We start from the raw sequence: 12,444 nt of genomic DNA on the forward strand, positions 1-12,444 counted from the left end.
GACGTCCCCGCTCAGGGAGCTTGCTAGAAGGTGATTGGTTAGGTGCTTCCTGGGCTAGTAACACGATTGGATGGATTTGGATCCTAGCCCAGGACGAAGCTTTACATTGCACTTCAATTAGATGTTTCACAACATATCGTGCATTCAAGGCAGCTTTGAATACACTACAACAATAATTAAAAACATCACTAAAACAAGCAATTAAAACAGATAATATAACCAGATAAGACTGAGCCAGTTCAAGCTGCCCCGGCACCCCACAGGCTCTAGCTCTGTCTCACAGCCTCCCCAGTAGGCCCTGCCTGATCCCTTCCAGAAGGGTTGCTCCACAGCCTGGGGGTACCAACCAAAAAGGCCCCAGCCAGCCCCAACTAAGGATGCCAACCTCCAGGTGGGACCTGAGGACCCCCTCAGAATTACAGCTCATCTCATATTCTCCAGGAGATGAGTCCCCCTGGAGAAAATGGATGCTTTGGAGGGTGGGTTTCGGATTGTATCCCACTGAGGTCCCTGTCCTTACCAGGCTCCATCACCAAAAATCCAGAAGTTTCCCAACATGGATCTGGCAACCCTACCCCCCCATCCCCTGCAAGTGGCCGGGGGGACCTGGCAACCCAACTTTATCCTTGAGAGAAGAAGAAGAGATTGGATTTATACCCCGCCCTTCACTACCCAAAGGAGTCTCAGAGCAGCTTACAAACTCCTTTCCATCCCCCTCCCCATAACAGACACCCTGTGAGGTTGGTGGAGCTGAGAGAGCTCTGACAGAAACTGCTCTTTTTCAAGAACAGCTCTTATCAGAATTATGGCTTGCCCAAGGTCATCCAGCAGGTGCAAGCGGAGGAGTGGGGAAATCAAATTCCGTTCTCTCCAGGCACTTAACCACTACACCAAACTGGGGCACTGATAAGAGACCCTGTCTGGAGAGGTGCTATTGCCGCCAGAGCCAGTTCCATGTTTTTGTAGGCCCTGAGCAACAGAGTATAACTGAGGCCTCTTTCCCACTTCGAGTCCCTGTTGGGAAGAAAGAAATTGCACAAATGAAGTGAATAAACAAGTATCTCGAAAGAACTCAGAGAGACAGGTTAGAAAAAGCTATGGTGATTTGGTCAAGAATACACAGTGAGCCTACATTAAGGATGAGTAACGAATTTCTTCATGTCTAAGACTATCATCAAGGGGTTAGTCTCACCAACCCCTTTTCAGTTCCAATACAGCACTTACTGTAGGTAAACCAGTGCAAAGGCTGGTAATTTATTTATTTTTATTTATTTATTCATTGGGATTTTTTTTACCCCGCCCTCCCCGCGAAACGGGTTCAGGGAGGCTTACAAGGGGCAAAGCCCATATAAAACAGGATAAAAGCAATAAAAACATTAATAACAATCACAACCAACAATGATACTCAGTTGAAAGCAGGATGGTCCCCGAATATATGCAATGATGGTAAAAACAGTTTTCTGGCGATGATATTGTCCTATATCTGATCCCAAGCAAATACGTCCGGTGATATCAGTCGCGCAAAATTGTGGAAGATCTTGTGGCAGATCTTCCCGGGCCATCCTTAACCCCAACGTTGTCCACATCATTGGTGGTGGTGGTGGTGGTGGTGGGAGTGGCAGCCCCTATGTGAAAGCCTGGCGGAAGAGCTCTGTCTTGCAGGCCCTGCGGAACTGCATAAGATCCCGCAGGGCCCTGATCTCCTCCGGGAGCTCGTTCCATCAGGTAGGGGCCGCCACCGAAAAGGACCTGGCCCTAGTCGTGGCGAGCCTGGCCACCTGGGGGTTTGGAACCACCAGGCGATGTTGTGCCCCGGACCAAAGTGCTCTTGGGGGTATATGTGGGGAAAGGTGGTCCCTCAGGTAAGTCAGAACCTGGCCATATAGGGCTTTAAAGGTAAGTACCAGCACTTTGAAATGGATTCGGTATGCTATTGGCAGCCAGTACAGTGCTTTCAGCCCATGCTGGATGTGCTCCCACTTGCGGAGACCCATCATCAGCCTGGCCGCCGCATTCTGCACTAGCTGCAGCTTCTGGATCTGCACCAAAGGCAGCCCCATGTAGAGAGCATTACAGTAGTCTAACCTCGAGGTGACCGTCTCCGTTTCCAAGCCTCGAGGTGCTCATCTCCGTTTCCAAGCCGAAGAGCCAGCGCTGTCCAAAGACATTTCCGTGGTTATGTGGCCGGCATGACTAAACACCTAGGCGCACAGAATGCTGTTACCTTCCCACCGAAGCAGTACCTATTTATCTACTTGCAATTTCTTGCTTTCAAGCTGCTAGGTTGGCAGGAGCTGAAACCAGGGACGGGAGCTCACTCTGTCATACGGCACTCAGGTCTCAAACTGCTGAATTACCGACCTTCCAGCCTGCAGTTCAGCATCTTAACCACTTGAGCCACTGCAGCTCCTATTAGGACTGAAAGTCATGGCTAAATTTTGAATTTTACTTTAAAAATTAATTGCCTCAGGATTTCATCATAGAACTGCTATTTAAAATTACTTCAGAACATAATCTCAGGTTTCGGTATTCCCAACATGTACAATGTGTCGGAAAATCTCAGTCTTTTTTGTGTACAAATCTTGGAGCTTCACCAAGCAGCACTGAGCCGTCTCAGCACTCCGTCAGCTTTTCACTATCAAAGGTATAGGCAAAGGTATCTGAATTCCTGTTCTTTGCCAGCACAGATCGAACATGCCAGGTCCCAGAGTGGAATGATTGCCCCTGGGAGCAGCAGAAGTGTTCCAGGACTGGAATGACAGGTGCCAGAGTGGAATGATAGCCGCTGGGAATAGCAGAAGTGCTTCGGGACTGGCATGACAGCCCCCCTCAAGTGGAATGACCACTCCAGCAAGTAGCAGAATTGTTCTGGGGCTGGAATACCTTACACTGATTTCCACTCTGGAGGCTGTCATTCCAGGCCCAGAACACTCATGCTACTCCCAGGGACCATCATTCCACTGCAGGCCATAATTCTAGTCCCAGAGCAGTCTGTCTGTGCTCAGGGGCCTTCATCCAAAATCCATTCCACATTTTCATGGCACCTGTAATGTATATCAATGGAGCCCATGCCAGTTTGGTGTAGTGGTTAAGTGTGCAGACTCTAATCTGGGAGAACCGGGTTTGATTCCCCACTCCTGCACTTGCACCTGCTGATGTGACCTTGGGTCAGTCACAAGCTCTGGCACAGCTGTCCTTGAAAAAGAGCAGTTTGTGTCAGAGTTCTCTCAGCCTTACCCACCTCACAGGGTGTCTGTTGTGGGGAGGGGAAGGGAAAGGAGTTTGTAAGCTGCTCTGAGACTCCAAGTGAAGGGCGGGGTATAAATCCAATCTCTTCTTCTTCTCTTCTTCTTCAGTCAGATGGCCTTCCTGGCTCCCATTCTATCCAGTGGGCCTTCAAGCCTCTCTCATTGTTCCCAATGGGCAATCCTGTCCTTTGTTTTAGTTCGTCCTGCAGCCAATACACCAGATCCTCCCAAGCACACAGGAGCAAACACTTCTATGCTTCTACAAGGGGAAAGCTGGAGAGAGGGGAAGGATGAGGGAGGCAGGGAGGGATAGAAGAGATCTGGGAAGGAGGCGACCCCCTCCCCCATCTTCAGCTGATCCCTCCAGACTCCCTGTTTCACTCCCAAGAAGCTGCCATGGTGAGTGGGCCCGCAAGCAGCTATCATTGGTCGGCAGATGACCACCCAAGCCTACCAGTGACGTCGCCCGTGATTGCCACAATGGCCGGTGTAAATCTTACTTTGTATTATGCATTTTATGGAACACACCCTGGGGAGCGCAGGATAGAAATCTTGTATAGCAATATAAAATCAACGTTCAAGGATTGATGAGAAGGGACTGGCAGCTAGCATCTCACTTTGAGTTTCCGCAGCCCCCTCAATCTCCTCCTCAATGTTCCGCAGCCCCCTCAATCTCCTCCTCAGTGTCTTTCCTTCCTCTCTACGGCTCCAGCCTTCGACAGAAGGAAATGGATTGGCAAGCGCCTGCTCTGAACAGCTCAAGGCAGAGACTGAAGCGGGTTTTTTTGGCCTCCCTGTCTTCCTTCAGGCCGAATCCATTCTGCTTGCTTCCCTTCCCTTGCCCCCCCTCCCTTGGGGAAAGTGGCCAGGCATCTCTATCACTCTGGCAGCAAAAGCCTGCTCCCTCCACCTTGTCTGCTCACCAGAGCCCCCTCCTGAAAGCTTGTTGCTTCCTCTCAGTTTCCCTGGTCTCCATCCTGTAATTGTTCCTACCTCACAAAACATGGACATGGGGAGAACTTAAGCCATTCGGGGGGGGGGGGGTTCCACATGGGGACAGGCTTGTTTCTGTGTTGCTGGTGCAGCTGCTGGATGCAATGGAGCAGCAACAGACCCCCGCCATGGCATGCTTCCCTGCCCCCGTCCCCCCAGCAGTGGCCATCTCTCTGCCACTGGTTTTCTTTTCAATGGTTTGAATATTGCTATAACGATACAGCAGCATAACAATGTGTGTAAAAGTTTCTGTGAATTCTCAGCTTCCAGTATTTTTAAAGTAAGTGTCTAGCTGCTTCTGTTGCAGAAATATGCCTTTGCCTTTGTAAAATTACTTTAAAAGAAAGCTGGGAATCCAGGGAACCTTTACATATATTGTTATAACACTATAGCCACTGGCAATTTTAAACAAGCTGCCCCCCATGGTGGGGGGAGGGAATGCCCGCTGCAGGGGAAATGGCAGGGGAATAGCAGCCACAAAGGTGGGGAGATCTGGACATTCCTACTCACTTGGAAGTAGGGTTGCCAGCAGGGGTTAAAATCATAGAGTCGGAAGGGACCTCCAGGGCCATCTAGTCCAACCCCCTGCACAATGCAGGAAATTCACAAATACCTCCCCCTCCACACCCACAGTGACCGCTGTTCCACGCCCAGAAGATCACAAAAAACCCTCCAGGATTGCTTCCTGACCCCAAAGTGGCAATCAGCGTTTCCCTGGGCATGTAAAAAAGGGCCAGCTCCAGGTTGGGGAACTCCTGGAGATTTGGGGATGGAGCCTGGGGAGGACAGGGACCTCAGTGTACGCCATTGAGTCCACCCTACAAAGCATCCCTTTTCTTCAGGGAATCTGATCTCTGTGGTCTGGAGTCTTCCGGGGGATCCCCGGGTCCCACCTGCAGGCTGGCATCCCTGCTTGGCAGCTGTCCAGGTTTTACTGTGATTTCCCCCAAAACTTCACAGTAAAACAGGTTTGAAAATGGTTGGGGGAAAGCCAGGGAAAACCTGAGAGGTAATGCACCACAATGTTTTGAGGAGCAGGGAACAAAACCCATTTCCCAACTGCACTGACTCTGGGGTAGTTCTTGGCATTACCCTCGCAAGTCTCCAACTTTAGAATTCTGACGGCACAGTTTATCTGGTTTAAAGGTAAAGGTAAAGGTTCCCTTGCTCGAAAGCCAGTCGAATCCGACTCTAGGGTTGCGGTGCTCATCTCCGTTTCAAAGCCAAAGAGCCAGCGCTGTCCGAAGACGCCTCCGTGGTCATGTGGCCGGCATGACTAAACACCAAGGCGCATGGAACGCTGTTACCTTCCCACCAAAGGCGTACCTATTTATCTACTTGCAATTTCTTGCTTTCGAACTGCTAGGTTGGCAGGAGCTGGAACTAGAGATGGGAGCTCACTCCATCATGCGGCACCCGGGTCTCGAACTGCTGAACTACTGACCTTCCACAGCCTGTAGTTCAGTGTCTTAACCACTTGAGCCACCGCAGCTCCTTATCTGGTTTAGAAAGCAGTAAACTGGGCCCTTCCTGTGCCAACCCCTTGCAAATAGCATTTCAAATAGTGGCAGAGGAAGGCAGGAGTCTCAAATAAATTTGATTGTCCTCAGGCCAAGGTTCAGCCTGCAAACAGGCTGAGAATAATGTCCCAGCATGAATCTTTGCTGAAGACACGGTCTTCATGCCAAAACACACTGTCACCAGAACAGCCAAGTCAGACCCAAGGAAGACAATAACAGATGTCCAAGGTTAAAACACAGAGCATAAAGACCTCTGTGGCCACAAGTATTTCAGCCGTTCACTGGTACGGGTTGGGAGAGCAAATGTAAAGGCTTACAGTGTCTGAGCCCCAGCATGCCACTGCTGAAAGGGGCAGCCCACTGGTTACGTGAAAAGCCCAGCAGCAAGCTCAGATTTCTTCCCTCCACACACCAGAGGCCACTGCAAAGGCTGGCGTTCATCTTCCAGCGCTTCAGCAGCAAAGTGTATCCTGCCCAGAATGCCCCCTTCGTCCAGCAGCGATGAATTCTGTCACTCAGCACTCATTCAGTCCTGTGCTGTGATCCTTTGCCCCTGCAGTGCCGCCGACAATCTCTCTGCTGCCTGCTGGAGATTAGTCTGCAAATGCTGCTGAAAAGCCCCCCCCCCTTACACGTAACAAAGATTGTCCATTGGGGGGGGAGTCATTTTCACACAGACAAAATGTTTTTATCCATCACACTCAGGATGTCGATTTCACATATTATGGCCCAGGATTCATGCTGTGGGGCACAGGGTTGCCAACACTGATTTGGAAAATTCCTGGAGATTTGGAGCTAGAGCCTGGGGAGGGTGAGGTTTGGGGAGGGGAGGGACCTCAGCAGGGTGCAATGCCATAGAGGCCACCCTCCAAAGCAGCCATTTTCTCCAGGGGAGCTGATCTCTGTCATCCAGGGATCAATTGTAATAGCGGGAGATCTCCAAGCCCCGCCTGGAAGTTGGCAACCCTACCTGACAGTCCACTCTCCCAAGCTGTCATTTCCTTCAGGGGAATGGATCTCTGTAGCCTGGAGATCACTTGTAATCAAGGGTCATTTCCTGCAGGAGGGCACAGGAGCGGAGCTCCGGCAGTAAAGAGCCCAGGGGGCGGGCACATGCAACAAGCCCCACCCCCTGCTCCCAGCAGCCCTCAGTCAGAGCAAGAAGCAGCCAGTTAAGTTTCAGAGCACCCCCCCCGGCCGCCTGGTCCAAAACAGTCCAGTGGCACCTTTAAGACCAAGCTTTATTCAGGTACAAGCTCTCCCTTCTCTGCAAGGAGAGATCTGCATGTTCTACCCACCCCCCAATAGCTAGCAATCCAAAACAGTCCAGTGGAGCCTGAGCGGTGGGGGTTGCCTTCTGACACACTTCCGGTGACATCAGGGGGTGTGGCATATGCAAATAAGTTATGCTAATGAGTTCCTGCACCTCTTTTTCTACAAAATGACCCCTGCGTTGTAATTCTGGGATATCTCCAGACCCAGATGGGGCCAGCAACCCTATGCCACAAACAGAACACAGTCTACCCCTCCCCCCTGGTTCTAGATTCTAAGTGAAAAATGTTCTGTGCACTCCCTCCGAAAATATTCTGACCTCCCTTCAGTAATCAGACGTAAAAGCAAGCGGGCAGAGACCTCCCCTCTGCCAGGGTCAGGGAAATAATCAGCAACAGCCAACCGGCCCATTCCCGTGCACATTCTCTGTGTTGTTGCTGCTGCCAAGCTTATGCCTTTGCTAGAATTTGGCCTCTGTTCCAGCCTGTTGTCTCCCTGGGAACTTTTTTCCTATGTTGCTCTTCTCTGGGGAGCAGCCAGGCTAATTGTCCATTTGCAAATGGCAAGGCAAGAAAAGGTGATTAAAAATGGCTGAGCAGCAGCAGCCTGGAAGATCTTGCCTGGCATAAGTTCATAATACAGATAGACGTTCCCTGTCTCATAACAGCCTTTGCCTTAGTAACTGCAGAATCTCATTGCTACGAGGCACCCCGAAGGCCTGTGTGGTCCAGCCCCTGTCCCAAAGCTTCGCCTCCTCTCCTTGGCATTCTCAAGGATGCCCATCAAGACCTTCTTAAAAAAAATGTTCTATAGATGGCATTGGACTCCAGACAAACTCGCTAAGTATTATAAAAATAGCTCCGAGATACGTTGGAGATGTAAAAACAGTGTTGAAACATATTATCATGTTTGGTGGAACTGTGAAAAAATGGTTAAATTCTGGAAGATTACCAAAAAAGTAATAGAAGAAATTACAAAGGTTAAATTGCAGCTGAAACCAGAAATCTTTTTACTCAATATCACACCGGATGGCATTAAATGAGATGATTTAATAATCACGAGCACCCACGAGCACCACGTTGGGGACCTCTGCCTTATTACATAACTTATTCCCATTGCCGGACTGCTGTTGAGATTAATATTTAACTTAAAGCAAGCTGTCCTGGTACTGCGCAGCTCCTGATAGGGTTTGCAGCCACATGCCCTTTCCAGTCAATCAGCTTGTGAGGCATATTGGAAAAATTCCTTATCCAGGTGACATGCTCAGAGCTTTTGGGGGGGGGGGGCTGCTCAGCACTTTTTGAAAAACTGACCTTGGTTTTGATCAATGTAAAACCTCTGGATGGCTGGGACAGGGGAGCAGGAGGGGAAACTGGCAGGTATAAAGCGCTCTTGGTCACACATACGGAAGAGGGACTCATGCCTAGAGCACTAAGCGCATACTTTTATACTGAAAATACAATATATTATCAGAGACCTATCCAAGATGCTGCAGAGCTTCTTGAAGTGCTGACCCCACCACTTAAATAAAATTCTTTCTCAATATAGCAATACTGATTTAACGTGGGGTGCTTGAAATTCTCCTGAATAAATGCATGAACAATATACTTCCTTTAAACCCTGCCTTTCTCTCCAAAGTGGCTTACATTGTTTTGTCTTCTGTTTTATCTTCCCAACAACTCTGTGAGCAGTGTTCCCTCTAAGCTGAGTTAGTGTGAGCTAGCTCATAGTTTTTTCACCTCCGGCTCACACATTTCTGTCTTAGCTCAGGAAGGATGGCTCCAGAGCAAACTGATTTATGGAGTAGCCAACTCGCTCGCTCACAGCTTTAATGCCAGTAGCTCACAAAGTAGAATTTTTGCTCATAAGACTCCACAGCTTAGAGGGAACATTGTCTGTGAGGTAGGGTAAAAGAGAATGACTGGCCCAAGGTCACTCAGCAGGCTTCCATGGCAGAGAAGGGAGTCGAACCTGAGTTTCTCAGCTCTTAGGCTGGTGCTCTAATGACTATACCCCACTGGCTGCAGACCTTAAGAGAAACTAAGACTCCAAAATTGCATGTTGTACTCTGACGACAGCCTTCCTATCCCAAAAGACCTATAAAAAACTTAGAACATTATTGGAAAACCTCCCAAGCACAAGTCCTTGTCTCTCCCTGTGGTACATGAACAACTCTACTGCATGGAAACTGGGAATATTTCTTCCAGGGAAACACTCCGTCTTCTGCATAATGGCTCATTTTGTGAGCTCCACACACACCCAAGAAACGTACATGTCTCTCGGCTTCCCCTTCACTTCAGTTAATGAGGCCACTTGGTGACCACAGTGGAGAAGATGTGCCCACTACTGAAGTGAGTGAGGGAACTCACATGTGTACAGGGGGATCTATATATACAAGCACCTAACTGGTCAGACTGGCTGGTGTTTAGGAGGTGGCTGTTAGCCACCGGTAAGATTTGGTTTCATTAGCTAGTCCCCAAAATGGTTTCCTTTCAAAATTATAATACCAAAGTGAACTGAGTTCATCAGCTTGGGAGAAGCCCAAAAAAGAAGCCAGCAGCCAAGACAGTCCCCAAAACAGAAGCCACAGACTGCCTTTAATTCCAAATCATACAAAACAGCATTTTGTGGCTTTTATGCTGCAACATGGCTTGCATTCAGATCCTTGGGAGTATACCACGCAGGGCACATGGTCCTTTTCTTAAAAGACAGGACCTTGAGAAATGAAAAATTGCTTATGTACCAGCAATGAAAATATAATGTGTACACACAAAGCTTCTAAAGAAAATAACTGTAAGGTCTAAAGCCTATAATACTCTGGTCACTGGATGTTCCTGAATAACATGCTCATGTGTGGGTGACAGAACAATGAATGGGGAGGGGGTCATCTGCTAAAATCTATGTACATATTCAAACAGCCATTTAGCCTAAGTCATCAGGACGCTTGACTTATGTTTATTCATTGTCTGGTGGTTCTAGAGGCAATTTCTCTCATTCAGCACCATAAGAATTTTCTGTGAACTGGGGGGGGGGCATATGCAGCAGACTTTCACCTCCATTTAAGGCTCAAATTCTAAACACATTTATTTGGGATTTAAGTTTTATTGTAACTACCAAGGAGTTACAATAATTGTAATTGTGCTCAGCACTGTGGCAAGATTATCCAAGCAAGTGAAACATCAAACATTTCCCCTCTAGATTCCAGTCAACCAAATGCCTACAATGTCATTTGTGAAATTAAAAATAGTAATTGGCAAGCTGGCATTCAGTCCTCAGTAGCCTGTCTAGCAAACTTGGCCCGTTGAAACTGTTCCTGGCATTTCCTTGCTGTTTCTCAGAAACTGCTAATTTACCATACAAGATCTAGTCCAAAAGAGATGTTGTGGAAATCTGTTTAAAATTTGGGGCAGGAAGGTGTTGGAGGAAAGAAAACATCGAAACAGCCCTCACTTTTCACTGTTTAATTTGTATTTTGCTTGCCTACCAGGAATGTATATAAACAACTCCTTTAGCACTTTACTGTTTTTTTGTTTTGTTTTTGCCGAAGAAACATATTTTAGCCCACGCAGAAGGGAAAGAAGCACAAGTTATCTTCTTCCAAATGCACACACCTGGTCCTAATATGGATATCTTCAGTCAATGATCTTCCTCTTTCTACAAACTCAGAGCAGCCCCCATTAGCAACAAGCGTCACTCTTTCTTAAACAGAATCAGAAAAATCTACCTAGCGAATCACACAGAAACATATTTCTTGTTCATGTTCAGAGGCCATAGTATTATGAATGTCTACAGGTTTACTGACTTTAGTTTTCAGACCACACACCCACCTATGTGCATAGGCACAGAATAAGTTACAAAGAGGAAAGCAATATATCCAATATGTCACTATAGAAAAATAATGAAACATACTATGCTCCAGTATTTATTGAAAAGACTATGATTAATGTTCCAGTCCTAGATAGAGACTAGCCCATTTTCAGCCGCACAGCAGCAGGGAACAGGCTGCTTATACTGTCAGAGCACAGTCATCCAGTGACGGGGATCAAGGGACTGAGATCTGTCACTCGCCAGGCTGCCAGAGAAAGGAAGGCAGCAGAAAAGAAGGAGCAGAAGGAAGAGATGTGTCAGTGTGAGCAGCAAAACACCCAAAAATCCCGAGTGCCTCAAAACCTCATCACTATAATAACATCAAATATATCTTATTTGTGGTGGAATAGAGCAGAAAACTTATTTCCACCTGTTACTCAATGAAAAGTGTATCAATTCCCAGTCTTATTCAGCTTTGGGATCCCCCACCCACCCCGATGCAAATGTTCTAACATTCATATAATGTTCTCTTAACTGTGTAATCTGATGGATTGAACCTACTACAAAGGTGGCAGGATAAACTAATCTTAACCTGATTTTAAGATTAGAAGGAGGAGACCTGCTGTAAAACCTGAGTGAGCTTACCAGCTGGAGATAAAAGCCCCAGGCTTAGCTAAATAATGAACGGCACGCCTTCTAGTCCCTCTCACACACTCCAGTGCCTTGTCATGGAGCAACCCCGAACATTCAACCTGTTACATCTCAAAGAGATCACATTCAGAATATGCCCCATATGCATGTAATGATGCAATCCTCACCTCATTTGGAGTCATGGGCTCGCTTTTCAGTATGATCAAGTTCTGAGAGCTCTGCCCACTCTGCCCAGTCAGATGCCTGTCTGTCAGCACGGCCTGGGAAGCAAGCCCTGTGGGGCCCCCAGTATTGTAGAACATGAAGGTGTCACTGCCTGAGCCCGCTGTCAGGCAGGCTTTGTAGCAGTAAGTCTTGGAGAGGGAGCCGTTGCCCCGCACTTCAATGAAATGGGGCTGCACTTTCAAGCCATGGGGCAGTCGAGCATCCAGGTTGTTGTTTGCCTGCTTGTACGTTTCCACAGGACACCTTTCTCGGCGGGTCCCACAGAGTCCCCCACAGCAGGAGCGGCCCCGCATGCTGTATCCATAGCACTTGATCACCAGGAGGACCACCACTGTCAGGAGAAATATGAGAGAGACGGAACTCAAAGCGACAATGAGATAGATCGTGATTTCTGAGTAATGTCTGGAATCCTTGATATGCCTCCTGGTGTCAGGAATGGTTCTGGAAACTCTGTCCGCCACAGCAACAATGATAGACACGGAGGAAGTCAGTGGGGGCTCTCCATTGTCTCTGACCTCCACGGTCATGTTGATGGTGGCCATGCTGTCCTCCTCCAGCTTACGAGTCGTCCTGATCTCCCCACTGTGGACATCCACTCGAAAGAGGTCTGGAGCCGAGGCCTGGGCAAGGCGGAAGAACAGCCAAGCGTTCTGCCCTGAATCTGCATCAAGGGCTATGACTTTTGTGACCAAGTACCCTGCACTGGCTGAGCGAGGGATCATCTCCAC

The 12,444-nt window shown here is 48.2% G+C and overlaps 1 protein-coding gene across 1 annotated transcript in view; it reads right to left on the reverse strand.

Moving 5' to 3' along the window:
• Positions 1–12,444, reverse strand: part of PCDHAC2 (protocadherin alpha subfamily C, 2) — a 108,320-nt gene that overhangs the window by 93,132 nt on the left and 2,744 nt on the right. The window contains exon 3 of the mRNA XM_015429200.1: positions 11,659–12,438. Within this exon, the coding sequence (XP_015284686.1) occupies positions 11,659–12,438 (780 nt within the window). The remainder of the gene's footprint in view (positions 1–11,658; positions 12,439–12,444) is intronic.

Source organism: Gekko japonicus, unplaced genomic scaffold (assembly GCF_001447785.1).
Source record: "Gekko japonicus isolate JY-2015 unplaced genomic scaffold, Gekko_japonicus_V1.1 scaffold2946, whole genome shotgun sequence".
NCBI lineage: Eukaryota > Metazoa > Chordata > Lepidosauria > Squamata > Gekkonidae > Gekko > Gekko japonicus.